The sequence below is a fragment of the Betta splendens genome, chromosome 6, assembly GCF_900634795.4.
Source record: "Betta splendens chromosome 6, fBetSpl5.4, whole genome shotgun sequence".
In the NCBI taxonomy this organism is placed as follows: Eukaryota; Metazoa; Chordata; class Actinopteri; order Anabantiformes; family Osphronemidae; genus Betta; species Betta splendens.
The window spans coordinates 9,259,662-9,278,110 of NC_040886.2; the positions used below are offsets into that span (position 1 = coordinate 9,259,662).

The 18,449-nt window shown below is 49.8% G+C and overlaps 3 protein-coding genes across 9 annotated transcripts in view; 2 read left to right on the forward strand and 1 right to left on the reverse strand.

Annotated features, from left to right (window-relative positions):
• The window catches only part of sspn (sarcospan (Kras oncogene-associated gene)), an 80,808-nt gene that overhangs the window by 60,057 nt on the left and 2,302 nt on the right, over positions 1 to 18,449 (forward strand). The window contains exons 1-2 of one of the 2 annotated variants that reach the window (XM_029152413.3): positions 16,633 to 16,923; positions 18,061 to 18,147. In XM_029152413.3, coding sequence (XP_029008246.1) covers positions 16,708 to 16,923; positions 18,061 to 18,147 — 303 coding nt within the window. In that variant the 5' untranslated portion in view covers positions 16,633 to 16,707. Of the gene's footprint in view, positions 1 to 16,632; positions 16,924 to 18,060; positions 18,148 to 18,449 lie in introns of those variants that run through there. The other variant, XM_055509943.1, reaches the window with a different exon arrangement.
• LOC114856736 (ras association domain-containing protein 8) lies at positions 736 to 10,859 on the forward strand. Of its 2 annotated transcripts, none has more exons than XM_029152412.3 (6): positions 736 to 1,106; positions 5,149 to 5,345; positions 6,175 to 6,974; positions 7,083 to 7,280; positions 7,684 to 7,822; positions 8,948 to 10,859. In XM_029152412.3, exons 2-6 carry the CDS (start codon positions 5,243 to 5,245, stop codon positions 9,067 to 9,069), a joined length of 1,362 nt encoding a protein of 453 aa, XP_029008245.1. In that variant the 5' UTR covers positions 736 to 1,106; positions 5,149 to 5,242; the 3' UTR covers positions 9,070 to 10,859. The 2 variants fall into 2 exon arrangements, with proteins under 2 accessions (XP_029008245.1, XP_055365920.1); XM_055509945.1 differs by having other exon boundaries at positions 760 to 831.
• bhlhe41 (basic helix-loop-helix family, member e41) lies at positions 10,016 to 16,273 on the reverse strand. 5 transcript variants are annotated; one of them, XM_055509944.1, is made up of 6 exons: positions 16,069 to 16,273; positions 15,145 to 15,275; positions 14,980 to 15,055; positions 14,734 to 14,844; positions 14,532 to 14,643; positions 10,016 to 14,317 (listed from the first exon to the last, which is right to left on the reverse strand). In XM_055509944.1, the coding sequence occupies exons 2-6, from the start codon at positions 15,204 to 15,206 to the stop codon at positions 13,371 to 13,373; spliced, it is 1,308 nt and encodes a 435-aa protein (XP_055365919.1). In that variant the 5' UTR covers positions 15,207 to 15,275; positions 16,069 to 16,273; the 3' UTR covers positions 10,016 to 13,370. The 5 variants fall into 5 exon arrangements, with proteins under 5 accessions (XP_055365919.1, XP_029008242.1, XP_029008239.1 ...); XM_029152409.3 differs by having other exon boundaries at positions 15,959 to 16,273; XM_029152406.3 differs by lacking the exon at positions 16,069 to 16,273 and adding an exon at positions 15,720 to 15,917.

Sequence of the window (18,449 nt, forward strand, 5' to 3'; positions counted from 1 at the left end):
ACGCCACACACAGGTTCTGGTAACGCAGCAGATTACTGAGAATGATCCATATTTAGACCCATTACAGATACAGCAGACAGTCTGCAACCAGAGTATAGGTCTGTTCTGTCACAAGAGGGCAGTAAGCCTCCATTTATAGACGGTCTCGTGGTCTGACGTTCATCACCCAACACAGCTGAAGACTTGTTTTGCAGAGATCTCATACAAATTTAAATCATGTGTTAGAAGTTGAAACATGGGATTTACATTACTACTAATACAGTTCCACAGTTTAGTCCATAGATGGCTCGTTTGCGTTCATCTCTTAATAATATGCAAGAAAAACTTTGTTTGTCCACATGACTAATTTGTTTTAATCATTTTTTTATATAATTGAGTGATAAGTTCTACTTGGCAGATTTAATTCACAATGTGAATCGCCTGCTTTGTCTTTGTCATAGACATAGAGATATGTTGCTGTAAATTCAATAGTATCTTATATTTACCATTTAAAATATCGACATATTTATCACTGCTCGTTTGTTAGAAGAGATTAAATCCACGTTTCCGTAATGTGTATAAATTGATGCAACGCATAATGTAAATTCCTTTACTCAGAGTGTGATGAACCGATTCCACTGTCGGCGTCTTCTTGTAACAAAAGCAAAAAATACAAACGTTTTTCTCCTCCTCAGGTGTAGAAGTGGACCAGAGGTCCGACCCCCACCCTTCTCACAGTGTATTGCAGCTTTAAAACAGTCCACAATGCCTTGCGGTGTCCCAGTTCCACTGCTGTGTATTTACCAGCACAAGTAATGAGATGGGGAGAGGGGCATTTTCCGCAGCTTGCTGGTGAGTCCGCAGAAGACGAGCGCACAGGGAGGACGGGCTCAAAAACTTTCAGGCAGGAGGTTTAACCATCGCTTACGCGTTCATCGGGACTCGATCGCCGCCTCCTCCGTGTCTTAGTCCCGCAGCCAGGCGCTACTTTGTCGCAGTTCGCTGGAAGTGATTTGCTGGCCAGAGGTTCTGGAGGAGAACGTTCGCGGAATTCGCGTCGTTACCTGTGCGTTTTCACCAAAGTTCGGACTGCGAGCGCCGGGTTCAATCCCCAGCACATCCTAAAGGTAAAACCGTTTTAATCCTAGACGCCCGTGCCGCCCCTAGTTGAGATAACGGAAACATTTCTCTAGTTAAATAGTTGGGCTCGCCTCTGAGCTCTACTACAGCCCGTTATCGCCATTTCTCCAAACTCGTCCCACTCGACATGAACTGTGTGAGGGAGGGAGGGATGCGGTTTAGAGCTGGAATGCACGGACGTATTGTGCAAAGTCGTTTATCGTGTTGTGTCAGTCACTCATCAGATTTAACATCCTAGAGGCAGGTTATGGGCTCATTTATAAACTCATCAGTAACACAACATATAAAATCACTGGAGTTCACTGTATTCACGTCCTTGACAGTTCTCTGAGGAGCATAACGGAGGAGGAGAACCAACCTGTAGAGCTGCTGCACTCAGCCAAGGTGTCACGTGTCATGCGTGGATATGCTTTGCAAGCTTTGAGGGGTGCCTGGTTCAGAAATACTGTAGACTCCCATCATTCTGTGTCATTCAGAGCCACAGTACAGTGACTGCGGGCTGCAGAAGTTCAGCCACTTTGTTGTAGCGCTGCTCCAAAACCGTTTTAGCCCTATAAATGCTTGCGTGCGCGCATTCGGCCCCGAACGAGGCGTTGCAAACCGCTGTAAGTGTAAACCGTGGCCGGGGGCCTCCTGCTGCGCGTCGTCCCCGCTCCTGCAGGCTCCTGCAGGCCGCCTGCCCCGCTGGCTCTTAAAAGGCTGGCGAGCGAGCACGGACATGGCAGGGGAACAAAGGCAGCATTATTGCTGGACGAACGTGCCGTCCAGATGTTCCAGATCTTGCCAGCGCTGACCTCCCAAATGGGGGGGGGGGTGTAGTTGGAGTCTGCTCCAGCCTCTAATAGTTTAATATCAGCCAAGCGAAGAGCGAGCGAGGGAGGAGGAAGAGCTTTGCTCCTGGGCAGGAGCCGTGGAGGTCGTGTGTAGCGTGACTGGATGTGGGCTTAATCCCAATCAGGCCCGGGCTTCAGATTGGAGCGCTGGAAATCTGAAGTCCTGGCCAATACTTCGCGACACTTCCCGTTCTGATCCCGTGGCGACCGCTCGCTCACTGTATCTGCCGCGAGGCCGACAGCTCGTTGCTTATCGTCCGTCGAGCCCTGTCGCATCCTCGCAGCGCAGGAATGCGTGCCCTGGTTCTTATCAGTTTCCACTTTGAGGGATCAAGGCCCAACCTTGGCAACGGCCTGTGCTGATGTTTACATTTGTAGAGAGTGTCAGACTGAAGCTTCTTTATCGTGTCTCCCGTCAGGATCTTTAACGTGTCACCGCAGGGGTCCAGTCTTCGCTGTATTTTTCTTTTGGGCGTCCTTTATAAATATGCTTTAGTTTTATACTGGGTCATAGAATCTGGAAGAACTAAAAGGCAGGAAGGAGATTCCCCCAGTTTGTTCCAATCCAGTTACCACCAGTGCGTCCGCAATAAACCAGCCTCTCTCTGGCTGCTCACAGGGATCTGTTTCACAACAGATCTGTTACCAATTACAGCCCGGTATAAATTGCTAGTAATTACACGTTGCTCTACAGGGAGCACAATTTAAATTAAAGTTTGGTTAGCGAGAGGCAAGTAACACACTGGTGTCACTTCAGCCTGTAAGTCTCCCATTGTCCTTAATTAGCAGCAGCGAGGAGGAATTTGACATGCCTTAAACGAGGTATTCGTTTTATTTGGAGTTCAATTCATCAGAGTTACTATGTGTAACTCTAAAACGCTGCAGGCTATTGTTCCCCCGGCCCAGTGTACACAGTAGTAACACTGGACAGGAACCAGAGGGCATTGGCGTCTATTCAAGGAGGTAGAACTTGTGGAAAATGAGTGTTTTCCTGTGAGATCATTTTTCTTCGCTCGGCTGAGCCGCTGCCCCGCAGGCGTCCTCCCGAGCGGAGCTCGCTCTCGGTTTCCTTTTTAATCTACTGAAGCCCCATTTTGTTCGGCGAACCGCTCCGCTACACGATGCTCAGGCCGCCTCGTGATCCTGGAGTGGAACTGCCCTTCTTCTTTACGGCGCTCGCGGTGTGACTGCGGCGCGTTGAAGCCCCCACAGGAGCATATGGCGGCTTGTTTACACCGGCAGCCAGTCCGGGTCTCCCCTCTGCCAGCTCCGTGTGCTCCCGTAGGTCCCGAGGATGGTCACCGGCAGCAGGGTGGGTCCCCCCGACCCGGCAGGACCGGTGATCAGCGCTGAAGTCGTCCGATGGGGGGGGGGGGGGGTTCTGCGGTTTTGCTGCAGCCGGTCGTCTCTCGGCGGAGCTTAAGTGGAATTCAGGAGAATTTAAGCCGTCGTCTGTCTCGCGAAGTGCCTCGCTGGCGTAAAATGATCAAATCAGAGAGCGGGCAGCTCCCCAAGCTGTGGCTTTGACAGGCCGGAGGAGTGGGGACGGCACCGTGCCCCGCGCCGCTGCGCCTGTGTCATCACTTGGGTTTTCCGGGTTTATGTTAACAAGTATAAATATTGTAAGTCTGGACCAGAGTGATGTTTGGAAATCAGGCAGCTTGTTTTGTCTTAATGCACATGAAGTATGTATTTCTGTTGGAACTGGCTAATTAGTTCAGTTTGGTTGTTTGTATTAGAATACATCAAGCGTTGTGTTTCATGCTGTAGTTTTAAACCCTAACTCAGTTGTTATTAGTCCTTAAGTAAATGATATATATAGCTTTTATGGACTATTCAACATGACTGCTCTGCATCATGACTCACTTCCTATCAGTCAGTCTACGTATCCACAAAGGGTTAAAGTGAAAAGGTGACAGTGCTGTGGGTCACTGCAGGAGCGTTCCTGCAGCGTGCTTGTGTGACTACATTCATTTTTTTTCCCCTCCGTCCTTCTGCACTTGACGCCTTTTAAGGAAGGACTGAACAAAGGGCAAAAGCACTTTCCAAGCGACTCTGAGGATAAAGTGATGAAGAGCCGGGCCACCGACAAAGACCGCGCTCGTGTATGAATGAACAGATTGCGTACACTTCAATAATGCACGCCTACAAATTGGCAGAAATAAGCTATTACAGCTATTACACCTTTTTTATTACACACTAAGTGACAGTATAGTATAAATGAAAATATATTAAAAAAAAAACAAATGCATGCACCTCCTGTGGTCCAGTTGTACAAATGCTACCATGCAGCGACGGTTATGTCTCCATATTTAGAAAGACTGTGGGATGTGAGCAGGCTGGGCTGGATGACACACACACACACACACACACACACACACACACACACACACACACACACACACACACACACACACACACACACACACACACACAGGGGAGGTGTAATTGGTGGTGGCGGTGAACAAAAGAACCTTTTGACTCACCAGCGTAGGTGCAATGAAGGTTAGATCCAGAAGAGAGTGATACGGATCTAAAGAGATGCCATTTATTCTCCTCCTGTGCACTTAAACCGTCCTTGAAGAACGTGTCTCTGGGCTTTCCATACACTGTCTGTAGTTAACCTTCACATTTCAACGGGAGCGTTGCCAGTCTGAATTTGGTACTCAGCCGTTTAACCTTTGCTTCATTCTTTGAATTGCATCTCTGAAATGAATGGTAGTCTTTTTCTGTTTTTTATAAGGACTGAATCCAGGCTGCGACAGTGACAGTGATGATAACTGTCATCCAAAACAAAAGCTTACTTCACTCTCTGGTGGTATGATTTTCCTCTTCTATGCTTCCTCTGTTTCACACACTGAGCGTCTCTTCCTGCTCGCTCCTCGCTGCCTACGTGCAATTGTTCGTACAAAAGCAGGAACGGAGCTGGAGACCGTGCGCTGGCAGCCTCTTCCTGCACCTCCAGCAGACACGTACCTATTCATAGAGAATAAGAACACGGCAGCGCTGCCAGCTGGTCCTGGCACGTCTGGCTCCACGAGTCCCTTCCAAACTGGGGGAATCATTAAGCTGCTGCTACGTGTTTACTCTCTGCTCATTTGACTGCTTGTATTAGGAGTCAGTCCTTCAGCCTAACTGAGCATTACAACCTCGGCCTTAGAAGCACCGTGACTTCCTGTTTCCTGTTTTCCCTCAGGGTACCGATAGAGCAGCCCAAAGGCCCCCCCCCCCAGCAGCCTCCAGTGATGATGGGGCCAGCACACAACCGGCCCCCTCGCTTCTGACCCAACATGGAGCTCAAGGTCTGGGTGGATGGAGTCCAGAGAGTCGTCTGTGGAGTCACTGAGGCAACCACCTGCCAGGAAGTGGTGATTGCTCTGGCCCAGGCCATAGGTAGATATTTCCTGTTCAACAATACAGTTACATGCACAAAACGATAAACATGGATCCCTAAAAACTGTTGCAAAATGTTCCATTTGGCTGTTTTTATTATATTTGAATCAGAACCAGAAAACCAGATGACTAAGGTTTAAATATATTCTTTACTTGCTAATAGCCAGTTTTAAGTTGGCTAAATGTTATAACATGTGGCTCCATTTACTGCATTGTTATGATCTCATGTGTGGGTTACATCATAGCTGTTGAATTATTCTGGGATTGTTATTTTACAAGGAACACTACGTGACACGTTCCACCTTTTGCAATGCCGAATCCCTGATGAACTGGCGCTTCTGTCACCTACGGTAGTTATTTTTGTTCTTTTGTTGCGTCTCCTCCATCTCACACTGAGGCAAACGCAGCTAAAAGGAAAAAGGAGTAAACCTCATTCACGGTTTCACATTTAGAAAAAGGTGCGTTTCAGTCTCCTGCCCACATTAAACGTCTGTTGAGCTACAGTGGGTAACATTGGAGGCTTGAATCAAAGCTCCCCCTTTCCCATATGGCATCTTCAGGGATGGGGGCTCATGAGCAGACTGTGTTGACATCACCTCCCACAAGCAAAGGGTAGGAGGAGGGAAAGAGTGACTCATCCCTCGGTCTCCTGCCAAACGTGGAACCCAGCGCTTCTGAGCCTCTTCCTCACTTCTATTAAAAACGCACGCATCAGGTTAAGTCATCAGTCTGGAGTTGGCATTAACGGGCATTTCTGTCCACATGCTGTTTTTATGTGGTCTCTAAGCACATAAAAACACAAGCAAAGGTTCTGTTGTGTTGTTTACAGGTCGCACTGGGAGATACACCCTGGTAGAAAAATGGCGCGACACCGAGCGCCACCTGGCTCCCCATGAGAGCCCCGTGGCCTCGCTGAACACGTGGGGCCAGTACGCCGGCGACGTCCAGCTGATTCTGCATCGCACAGGCCCCTCGCTGACCGAAAGACCCCCCTCGGAGGGACCCCCCCTGAGGGGGCCTGAGCGCGGGCTGCATCGGCAGAGCCTCCCTCCCCTCGCAAAGCTCCGTCACCCCAGCGACCGCTCCCTCCGGCGGCGCGAGCCTCGCCGCAAGTCCCTCACCTTCACCGGGGCTCCCAGGGGCCTCAGGGAGATCCTGGGCGGGGGCCGGGTCGGAGAGGCCGAGTCCAAACGGAGACTCGTCCTTGGGAACGGGGCCAGCCACTACCACGCAGGACCGGCCATCGGGAGCGTGTCCCCCGGTCTGTGGGCATGTCGCATGGAAGACCTGGTCCGACTGGTGGGTTTACAGAGGGAGACCCTCAACGTGCTGGAGAAGAAGCTGGAGGCCTATGAGGCCGAGCTCCACGTCTGGGCCGAAGGGAGAGGCGGGAGAGGGGGAGGGTCCGCGGGGGTCCTGGGCGGAGGAGGAGAGCTGATGGAAGAGATCCTGAGGCTGGAGAAACATCTAAGGAAGAATGAGGTGGAGATGGAGGAGGAGGAGTTCTGGGCCACAGAGCTACAGATTGAGCTGGAGAGCGAGAGGCAGCTGGAAGAGAGACTACAGGAGCTGCAAGGGCGTCTGAAGGGCTGTGAAGTGGAGATTGAAGAGAAGCTGGCGTTGGTACAGGTGTGCTCTGTCTTTCTCTGAAACAACTGTATGTTTTCTAAAAGGTTGCCAGAAAAAAGCTGCAATAAAATGGAATCCTTTTGTTTTTTTGTGTCTTTGTGCCGTCAGAGTGTGGAGGTGGGTCTGCAGGAGGCGCGGCTCCAGCGGGAGCAGCAGGAGACCCAGTGGGTCAGCGAGGCCGAGGCCCGGGCCCAGGCCCTCCGGGTCAAAGCGGAGCTGAAGGCCCAGGAGAGACAGGCCGTCCAGCTGGAAAGCAGCTGCAGAGCCGTGGACCGGTCGCTGGGGCAGAGCAGCAAGAAACTGCAGGTGGGACATGAGCGCGGGCGCACGCAGCGCTCTTTCGTCCAATAAAATGCTGCGGGCGATGAACCGATGGCGGAGATCGTCCATCAGCAGTAATTTATTTGAGCATCTGTCCACCTGAGTGGTCTCGCACTATGACGCTGGATCGCTGCCAGCAGAGGCTGCACTGTCTCACAGCAGCACATTAGCAGCTTTTATTGTCTGCTAATGCAGCTTTTAAGCTTGAATCAAGTTTATAATTATGTGAGAAATAAAATTAAAGTCACCGTCTTATTTTAGTCACTCGCATGTTCATTGCATGGCCAGCAAAGGTCTCTACACGACAGAATAATCAGACATGATGTCACATAATCTGTCTTTTAGGTAGCTGCCGGTAATAAGTTGACCTTTTTTTTTTTTTTTTAAGGACATGCAACAAGAGCTGGAGCAGCTGACAAAGGAGCTGAGGCAAGTTAACCTGCAGCAGTTCATCAAGCAGACCGGCACCAAGGTCACAGTGCTGCCAGCAGAACCCACGGAGGACGATGCTAGCGGCCAGAATAAAGGTAATGTCGCCGTGTTCCAAATGATAAATTGGTGAGTTTACTCCCGTTCTGCTCCAGACTCGGCCCAGGAGGGAGCTGACTTTTTCCACTAGCTCACTGATCCGTTAATTAATACTTCCAGACTTGTTGCCAGTTGCTTGTCATTCACACGTGAGTTATTTTTATGAATGTACAGGACGTGCGGGTTGCTGTTCTGCCTCTGCAGTAGTGCAGTTGTTCTGTGGCGTCAGGCTCCTTTTATTCCTCTACCTCGCGTCTCGAAACCCTGCTGTGGCCAAATGACTTTGCTCATTTGTGCGTGCGTGTGTGCGTGCGTGCGTGTGTGAGGGATTGTGACGTGAGGAGGTGCGGGTGTTCGCAGTACAGTAAAAGTACACAATTGTTACTTCAGTGGCAGTCATCGTCTCCATGCCAACGGCTGCCTGGATACAGGCAGACATGGCATCGTTCATTCACTGTGACTCTCTTTGGCTGTCCTTCCCTCCTTCCATCACGGTGTCCCTCTATCACATGCTCAGCAGTTTCTGTGATGGGATTATCGGACCAAAGCTTTGTCGTCCTCTAGGAAACCGGCAAAGATTTTGCACACCGACCAGCACTGACTTAAAAGACATACAGTATTATAGCAGTATTCAAAACGGGTCTATTAGATTAGGTTTGGCTCGTGTGTGGTATTGTTGTTGTAACACCAAGCTAAATTAATAGGCTTGAGACAAGCAAACTTCCTAAACAAAGTTAGAGAAAAAATGTACAAAGCTTTAAGAACCGCTCTTCCTGCTCTGTTACGACTGCATGTATGAGATGCTTCATTAGAGCATTGTTTGGAGCAGAGCATATCCCCCTTTAAACCTCACTGTAACGGTTCTTGGCTATTAAAAGAAATAACGGGAGTCTTTATGTCCTTCTAGTAACCTTCCTCTTCGATTGTGTAAAATCTGCTGGAGCTTTTTAGCTGGGCCATAAAATCACTACATCAGCTAATATGAACGTGACTCAACACTGCCCCCTTGTGGCGCTCTTGCAAATTTGGCATGTGTCACCCTGAAAATGGTTCCCTTGTTTATTGAGCCGCTGCATTTAATGTGCTTTCAGTGTTTCTTTAATTAGTGTGTTTTCCTTTCTCAGATTTAGGTCCCCTCACTGGCTCACTGAAGCGCCCTGTGTCGTCTCAACCGGTGCCCAGTCACCTGCGGGTCCTGCACAGCCCCCTGAGCTCCGGCCTCAATCCGGAGGGGATCTATGTGTGACGCGGTTGGAACACGTATTTGTCTGGCTTAAAGAGCCCATTTCAACCCAGAACCCATCTGTAAGTGGATATCTTAGTAAATGCTACCTCAGTAGCACACCACTATGTATTGATGAAGACTGAAACAGCGATGGATGTTTAGACGGTAATGCATGAAGGAAAAAAAAACTAGCAGCACAGTCTCAACACATCAGAACTAAAGCTAAGGCTGCTCGGGACTTACTGCAGCATCCAAACATATCCACTTATTGTACTTTTACTGTCACTTTAGTACCTGCTGAATGATTTGAATTGTTTTCCTCCCAAGCATCATGACTCCGATCTATTGCCTTTTGAACAGTATTCTTGAGAATCTTGACATGTGAATCTACGAACCTTTATTTCTGAACGCATATGAAATGTCTCGTGAATGCATCTAAACCAGCATAACGACTGGTTCTTATATAAGTAATGAAGAATCCTCTTGCGTCTATAGTATATCTTTGTCTAGAACCAATATTTTGCATATCAGAATCTTTTCCTGTAGCTCTGATGGTCAGTTTGTGTTAAGTCTATGCACAAATAGTTTTGTTACTGAAGAATGTTACTATCTATAGCTTACTATAAATGTTTGTTTTCTTGTTGGTATCTTTCTTTTTTACTTTCTAGCTTTGGTGAATTATATTTTATTACTAAGTGGTGCATTCACAATCACAAAAATGCAGTGTCCTCATTCCTGCAGTGGTATCTGCATATTGAAATGGTGTTATGTATTTTTGCCAAACGTATTCTGCTTGTTTTCCTGTAAGGACCGGTGGCCAAAGACTAGCAGGTCTTATTGCATGATTGTGTTGTTAATATAGCCATAGGAGGGTAAATCCAGAGAACAGTGAATCAGGTAGCTGAATTTAAAAATGAAGGCATGTAATACATTGGATAGTTACAGCTACGTTTTGTGTGTGTGTGTGTGTGTGTGTGTGTGTGTGTGTGTGTGTGTGTGTGTGTGTGTGTGTGTGTGTGTGTGTGTGTGTGTGTGTGTGTGTGTGTGTGTGTGTGTGTGTGTGTGTGTGTGTGTGTGTGTGTGTGTGTGTGTGTGTGTGTGTCAGTCAGAATAGCCAAGGAATGAAACCAGTCTTAGGTTGTAGTTCAGCTGCTAATCACATCAAAGTGCCTTAAATTCATTCCACCGCCGGTGTATAAATAGAGTAAAGCTTTAGTGGAGACATCAATGCAATGAACAGAGTCAGCTGAGCTCCCATGTCGGTGGATGTATTAGTGCCACATCGCTACACGGAGAGAAGTGACAGCAGCACAGTGGAAACTATAATTATGTTAAACGTGGAAGTATTTGGGGAAAATGTCAGTGGGAGCAACGTTTTTAAGGGCGCTTTCCACTTGGCTGTTGTGTTGTAGCCTCATATTGGTGGGTGCTGTGAAATGCATGCACGTCCATCTGATTTAGTTCTTCACATACTGTAGTCTGGATCAGTGCTGTTGCCCAGGAGTGTGTTTCCGGCTTATCACTGGCCTGTTTGAACAACGTGCACATATTTGGCTGGATTTTCCCTTTAAGAAACCACTCGTGTGCATCTTTCCACCCTGGCGACAAGACGTAGCTGTGGTCACTGTTTACAAATGTAAAAAAAATATGGTCTAGAGAACTGTACGATGTCAACTGTAGATAACCTTTTTTAGTTTTTATTTTTTCATGCCTTAATACTGTATACTGCAAGATGTGGACCTGTCCGGCTGTATCTGGCTACTGATATGACTCTAACAGCATGATTCAATAAAACATTGGATGAAATTGAATGTGTCACAACAGATGATTGGGGTTACTGTAAATAACTGGCTGTAAATAACAATGGCTTTGTGCCGTATTATGTCCTCCAAAGCTTTTACAGGCCTTTCACCAGTAGGTGGAGGCATTGACTTAGTAACGGTGGAAACACTTCCAACATGTGGAAGGTTGGAAATCAAAGGGCCATTGTCTTAATGTTTGTGGATGAGTAATGTTGCTTGGGATCATGTAGCATAAAGCAGGACGGCATCAGCTCCTGTTGGTGACTTGAAGGAAGTTCCTGACTCTGAGAAATTCCAGACTGTTGCTGGAAACGGGGCCTCGTTTCACTCTTCATCTGTGAATTTGCTCAAACAGGGCTGATTCATGAGGCAACATATTCTTCCCACAATCCAATTCAAACAACGCAGGATTTCACTAAATGTAGCCTACATGTCAAGGTTATTTGAAAGCACCCTATTAGCCACTGATCTAATTATTCATAAAGATCAAACTTATACTCCACTGAGCCGTTTAATTGCAGGAGCAGCAACTGGATTGATCTGGGTTAAAACCTGGGCCTAGCTGGAGCTGGGTGGAGGCCCCTTCTTGTCCACGGGCCTGTACAGACCAAGGGTAATCTCACTTCATCATCCTTTCATCATATGACTTTTGAAGTTTTGGCTTTGCTGTACATTCCTCCGCCGTGACCCGTCAGCTCAATGTTTAATCTGCAGGTCGTCCAGTGCTGCTAATTCATGAACACGTGTAGCACAGGGCTCCCAGAAAGGTTGGCTTTTGTTTATTCGTGTGTTTTACCTGATTATCACTCATTCATCGATGAAGACGAGCTTCATTACATAGAGGCTGCGTTAAAGAAGATGCAGCACGGGGACCTGGTTTTAATTTTTATTGTACAATTAATCAGCAATAATTTAGAACAGCATATGTGTAAAGCATTGATGAAATGTGCAACACTTGCTCGGTTAAATCTTTAAAAAAAATCCAGTCTTCTACAACATTGACATGTATATTTTATGGTATATTCACAAAGGAAAACTATTTACAGACACACATGCCACTTTATAGAACAGCTGAAAACAGGTGGGAGGCAAACCCAGCAGAAGAAAACTACAAAAGCAATGTCATGTAAGGAAAATGCTGTGAAAATCATCAGTGTAATCAGCCGTGTGTGGAAAAAGCCGAACGACACTACATTTGCTGGAATAGGTTCTTAGAAAACAGGCCAGAATAACGTTAAAAGTTTGAACTGATCGCAACTGGCGTCACGTCAACACGGCTCCTTTTTCACGCTTGTCCGATATTGGAAAAGCAAAAGTTTACATAGTGACGGCGTGGAACACGAATTAGGAATTCATCTGGCTCGTAGCAAGTCGCAGGGCTTTCGAAGCTAAGATGATGAAGAGCTTTAGATGAGCGGTGTTTGGTTAAATCGGGCAAATGACCTGATCAGTGAGGACCTGTGTGGAACCCGTACAGAGGTTCCGCGGCTCCCTGGCCGCTGCTCGTTTGAAATGAAAAGTTCCTTTTTTTTATTTTTGTCAACTCAACACAGTAAGTCTGAAAGAGATGCGGCGTGATTATAAGGTGACAAAGTGCACTTTACGTCCGAGAGACCAGAGATCATCCCACACTGTACATACGAACGTCAACAACTGGGAAAATGAAGGTACATTCAATATTAAAGAGCTATAAGGTGCTATTCTACAATGTCTCCTAGAGGTACAGGCGGTCACTGCATCTCTGCTCAAATGTTTCATTCAGAGGTACAATATGCAGGTCAAGCAGCCCCTTGTAAAAGAAATTAGTGAGTGTCTTGGATGATGTTTTTTTTTGTTTCTTTGAGTAAATAGATGAATAAAGCAAACTCAGATCGGTAAGAGAGAAATTATAGAGGCTCTTAGAGGCTAGTGATGAGTGAATTTTGGTATTTGATGTAAATAATGGGGGCTGTGTGTTTGTTGGGTGGGGCAGCCATCCATCAGTAATGCATCTCCCAAAAAAGTTAAACCCCACGTGACACAGGGGATCCGGACGGCTGATCTGCACTCGTACTCTTCCATGGGAGCGCCTTCATTGGGCCCGTTTAGTGCACGTTTACATGTTAATGGATAAGACTCTTCCAGGTAAGAATATTTACAGTCAGAGTCAGCCGAGCCCGTCATAACCTTGGCAGAGGTCAGTTGCAACTTCATACATCCATAGAGACCGGCTGATTGGGACGTTGCGCACTAGTGTAGCACTCAGAGTTTTGGCACCAGTGCTGCCATTTGAAAATAATTTATCAAAGAGGATAAAAAACCACGTTCAGCACGAGGCAGCCGTTTACTGATGTCAATCATGGTCGATAATCATTCAGATTGATTGATCTGTGCAAAAGGCACACGCCGTTACAACCGCCCCCCCTGTTTCTGCCAAGACTTTACACAAGGAACTCTGTGAAATCTCATTTTAAAAGTAGCCTGATTACAAAATTTGCGCAAACTCCCGGGCAGAACGCGCAGGAAGGTGCCGCAGACGCATTAGCTCGCGTGACGCGCGGGGAACTGCTCGTGTCGGGCGCCCTTGCTCTCCGGGGGGGAGTCGGCTACGTCACCCTCCCCGTCGTCACTCGCGGGACTTTCCTCGCGCTCGTCAGGCGAGCCCGCCTCGGCCTCGTGCGACTCGTCGCTGTCTGCGGAGAGGGAGTCCTTGGACGGAGGCGAGGCTCCGAAGTGCGCGGACAGGCCGGGGAAGGCGGCCGCGGCCGCCGCCGCCGCCGCCGCGGCGGACGCGTGCGCCGGGTAGAGCCAGGGGAACGGGGAGGCGAGGGCGGCCGCCGCGGGGTACACGTACTTCTCAAGGCTGCTCTTGTCGAGCAGAGGCACGTAGGACGCCGCCGCCGACGGGTTGATGAAGTAGAAAGGCATGCAAATCGGCGTCTGCTGTCCCACGCCGCTTATTCCCATCAGAGAGTTCATGAGCGCCAAGTCTGGCCGGACGAGGTCCGCGCCCCCTGAGCCGTTCCCAGACCAGTTCATCTTTGGCTTTTTGGCAGCGCGCTCGTCCCCGAACTCCTGCTTGATCTTCACGGCCTTGGCTCTCTGCGCTTTGCCGCGCGGGCACTCTTTCTCTTTGCCGTCGCTCTTCTCGGCCTCGCCCCCGTATCCACTGTCCGTGTCCGTGTCGTTCTCGTTAAGCTCCCCGCCTTGGGTCCTCTGGATGACCGGGACGCAGTTGGCCTGGCCGTCCGCTCTCTGCCCGTCCTGCGCGTCCGCGGCCGGTGGCTGGCGCTGGAGCGGCGGCGCGCCGGACTGGAACTGCGCCAGCGCCTTGTGGAGGTGGTTGATGAGCTGCGCGCACCTCTGCTCCCGCGTCGTCCAGTTCTCGAACTGACTCAGGTACTGCAGGACCTCCTTGGCGCAGGCCTGGAACCCGGAGCGGAACGCGTCCAGGTCCGCGTGGATGGAGGATTTCATCCCCCGCTCTCCTGCAAATCACGCAGCGCAAAGTTAAACGAGCCGTTATTGCGTCAGACGCAGCTCGTCACAATCGATGGCAATAAACGGCGGGCGCGTGTCAGCTGCATGTTTGCTTGTGATTGAGTCGATAATACACTTTGTGGCTTTCTAAAAATATTCCCCGGAAGAGGATACGATCACTGAGAAGCCCGGTTCACTGCTTCAGCTCGTTGTTCATCTTACCGTTCTGCAAAGCAATAATCTTCTGGTGCTGCTGCTCAGTGACGGCGGTCAGCGCGTTCAGGTGCTTCAGCGTCAACTCCAGGACCACCGCTTTCTCCAAGTGCCCGAGCGTCTGCGAAGCACAACACGCGTTCAGCGCCACGGCTCGCGAACCGTCGCGTGACACCGCACGTTAAAACCTTTTATAACGCCGTGATCTCACCGACAGCTTCAGGTGTTCGGGTAACAGATCCTTTAGCTGCCCGATACATTCGTTAATTCGGTCTCTCCGCTTCTTCTCTATCAACCGGTGTGGTAACTTGTATGCGTCCTGCTGGCACAGACACAAGCATTACTCTATTACACTAGACACATGGGAATAAAAAAGACCGGAAAGTCTGAAACGTGTGTATTTTTATGAAACAAGTTGTTAAACAACAAAAAATAAAATATTAGAATTTTTTATTACCACGCGCACCTTTCCGCCGTCCTCCCGTTTTATCCCTCTTTTGGATTTACACATGTACAGAGAGGGGTAATCCACCCTGAAGCAAAGGGGAGACTTTCCGATTAATCTGCGCTCGTCATCGTTTATAAGATATAGTTTAACTGAGTTTCCGAAAGCGACACTCACCCCAAGAAATCTGCGTGCTCCATGAACTGCCTGTCCTGTAAATGCGGTATCCTTTCATCCATCGCTTCGCTCCTCTGCTCGTGGGCTTCTTCGCGGGAATGTTTGTTATTCCACTGTCCACGCGCGACACGCTGAGGGGAGATGATGCACAGTGAGTGTCCTTCAGTGGAGCTGCGCTTCACACTGATGTCTATAGTTCCCTGAGCTGCCACTTTGCCAAGCCGTCGGTGCCGCGTTAGAGCGCACGCGCGCCTCCGCTGGGGAACAGCTTCCGACTCACGTGTAGCCTGCACCAGCACAAAGTCCGGTAATTAGAGCGTCTCTGTGTTCGAGCCGCCGCCGCCGCCGCTCCTGCGACGGTGTAGCGTAACTATTTCGACCTGGGTGCTGAAACGTGATTCGTGTAGCGGAGGAGCACGCGTGCAGACGCCAGACCGCGGACTCCACGAGCGTTAGTTCGCAACAGTAGCGTCTAATATTAGACTCTTTGTCCTGAAACTTATAAAAAGCAGCGGGCTGTGGTGGTTGCACGGAAACCGAACCTTCCTCGGTTACTGTCACAAAACTGCATTTGCCTTTTGCTCCTCGCGCAAAATCAGGTTTATTCCGGAGCACGCGTCGCGACTCCTCGCCCCGAGAACCGTGTCGGCCATGCTGATGAAAGTGACAACATGCAGGTGGACGTATGGTAAACACACGGGGAGCAAACGGGCGTCTTTAAAGTGCGTCTGCGCGTGCGTGCGCGCGCGCGCGCCCGCGTGCTTTGCGTCTGCCACTTCCTGCGTAAACAGCGGAGCGGGGCAGCGTAACCTACTCAAACATCTTTAGCTCGAAGCTGCGTTGTCAGTAACCATGGCACCGGCCCAGCTGTGTGCTCGAACACGTGCGCCTTTATTGATCTCCACATGGTCGCCGCTCTCCCACCTTTATCTCAACCGTCTCTCGGCAGCAATAATAATCGGCGCAGAAGTCTCCCAAACGTCTGAGGGGAGTTAATCGGATGCTGAAGGACACCTGCTCCCCTCTGAGCGCCTTTAATGCCCTCACATGCCTTATGATCGCTGAGTTGTGTGAGTCATGTGACTCTTTCTGCCTGGCAGCATATGGCTCTCTTGTGTAACAGCGCTGACAAAGAACGATCCAATTGCTCCTACTATCAAATGAAGTGTAACATCCTCTGCAGAGTTTCCACCGAGTCAGTCCTATTCATTCGCCTCTGAACTTTCCCTTTGTCCGTTCTAGAATGCGACAACAAGTGAAACCGTCTCGGTGTCGCGCGTTGAAGCCCCCCTTTGTGCCTTCCTGCCCCCTTTCCCTCCTCTTCCTCTACACTGTGCTGCCTGCTCTATATGTGGCGCTGGAACCGCTTTAGGAATCCGGTCCAAATGCTTTCCACATTAGTTCAGCGCCGTCTCTGGTTCCAAATAGCAGCGGAGCCGCGTTTTATGGCGGGGGGAGGCCGCGGGGGGGAGGGGAGGGGACGGGGCGAGCGAGGGGAGAGAGGCGGCGGCCGGCGGCGACGTGGAAGGAGACGCGGGAGCTCGCAGGACGACGGGAGAAGACATGGGGCAGGGGAGAAAAAAGGGTTCCTCGGACCGGAAGGAGGACGCCAGCCCGGGTCCAGAGGGCGGCGCCGGGTGCCGAGCGTGCCGCTTCCCGCTGCTCGTGGCGCTGCTCCAGCTGCTGCTGGGGGCGTCCGTGGCGGCCGTGGCCTTCCTCGCGCTGGCCGTCAGCCCCTCGCTGCTGCTCAGGGAGACGCCGCACTGGGCCGGGATCCTCGTAAGCGCCGTCCTCGACGCACTCTCTTGCATGGAAACACCCCGTTTCCGCGGCTTCTGCGTGGCCGCCGCGTGCGTCGCGCACCTGTCACGAGTCACGCCGTCGCTCGAGGCGTCCGCGAAACGCCCGCATTGTCGCGTTCTCGTGAATTCCCACCCGTCACAGTCTCCTGGATGTCGACACCAGACAGCCGCTCCGGCTCTTTTGGTTGCAGTTGTCTAACAAGTCCCCAACATCATGTCATGGCATCACACAATCGGGCCTCAGAACACACACACGCTTCGTGCAAATGCCGTTTATGTGCTGACTCAAGTCCTAGAGTTGAGCTCTTTAGCGTCGAAGCATTCGTGTGGTCAGTCGGGTTCTTGCCTGAGTGTCAGCTGATGTTTCGAGCCATGAAAGCGACTCAAATGTCAGAAGTTGCATTGTAAATACTGCAGGCGGTTAATTGCAGTTTGAGCCTTGCTGCTGCAGAAAAACCCAAGAGTGTTGATTTATAGCACGAAAGAAAGCTAAATGTTTATATGATGTTTTTATTAGGCAAAAGTTGTATCTTTTATATAAAATCACAATTCAAAGCAGGATGCTTGGTCACATTTTGGCAGGTTAAAGGCTCGGTGTTGCTGACTGTGCCCGGCCTCGGCCAATCACAGATGACGGCTCCTCTGGAAAACATCCCTGGACACCAGCATCCCGAGTTAGATCCTCACGAGATCCAGCCGGGTGAAAAACACTGAGGTCATCGTGAACTTTCCAGAGAGTCCTGCGCGCTTAAGAACCTGAGAAAAACATTTAAATAAGATGCTGCACGTTAGTCACAAGACTCCAATTGCACTGGAGAGACTGTGAGAGTGTCTGTGTGAGGGCGAGAGCGGGGGAGAGACTAATGTAATCAGATGACAGCTCACTGCTGTATCATGCTATATTAAGAGACACCCAGTGGTGGAAGGAGAACTCAGATGTTGTACGTGCACTTGAATCTTGTTTCCAGCCTGTGTGCAAACACACACACACACACACGCGCCGTGCATCACATGCGACAAGCTCTTAAAACGCCACAATATGTAACGAGCATCAAGTCAGAAATGATAATAATCGACGCGGTTTAACCCAACGTTTGCTGGTGTGTTGTTGCAGCTGTGTGTCGTTTCCGTCGTGGGCTTCGTCCTGTACTGTATCACCTATGTCCCCGATGAGAGGACGTCGGTGCAGTTCATTGTCAAGGTGAGTCCACACACACACACACACACACACACACACACACACATTCAGCAAAAAGAAGCTCCTGCGTCACAAGCTATGGCCTTGAATCAGGTGGGTCGGCCCACACGCTGACCAGCGGCTCTTAGTCAGACACAAAGGGCCCGTGCAGACAGTCTGCAGCCACCAGCCGCGTAGAAGCCGAGACATTTAACCACATTTCTGTCTGCCAGAGCTCTGCAGGGATTCCTAGCAGTGGATGGGCGCGTTCATTAATGCGACTTGATGGTACAGCTTAATTAGCCATACAATACGTGCCGTTGGAA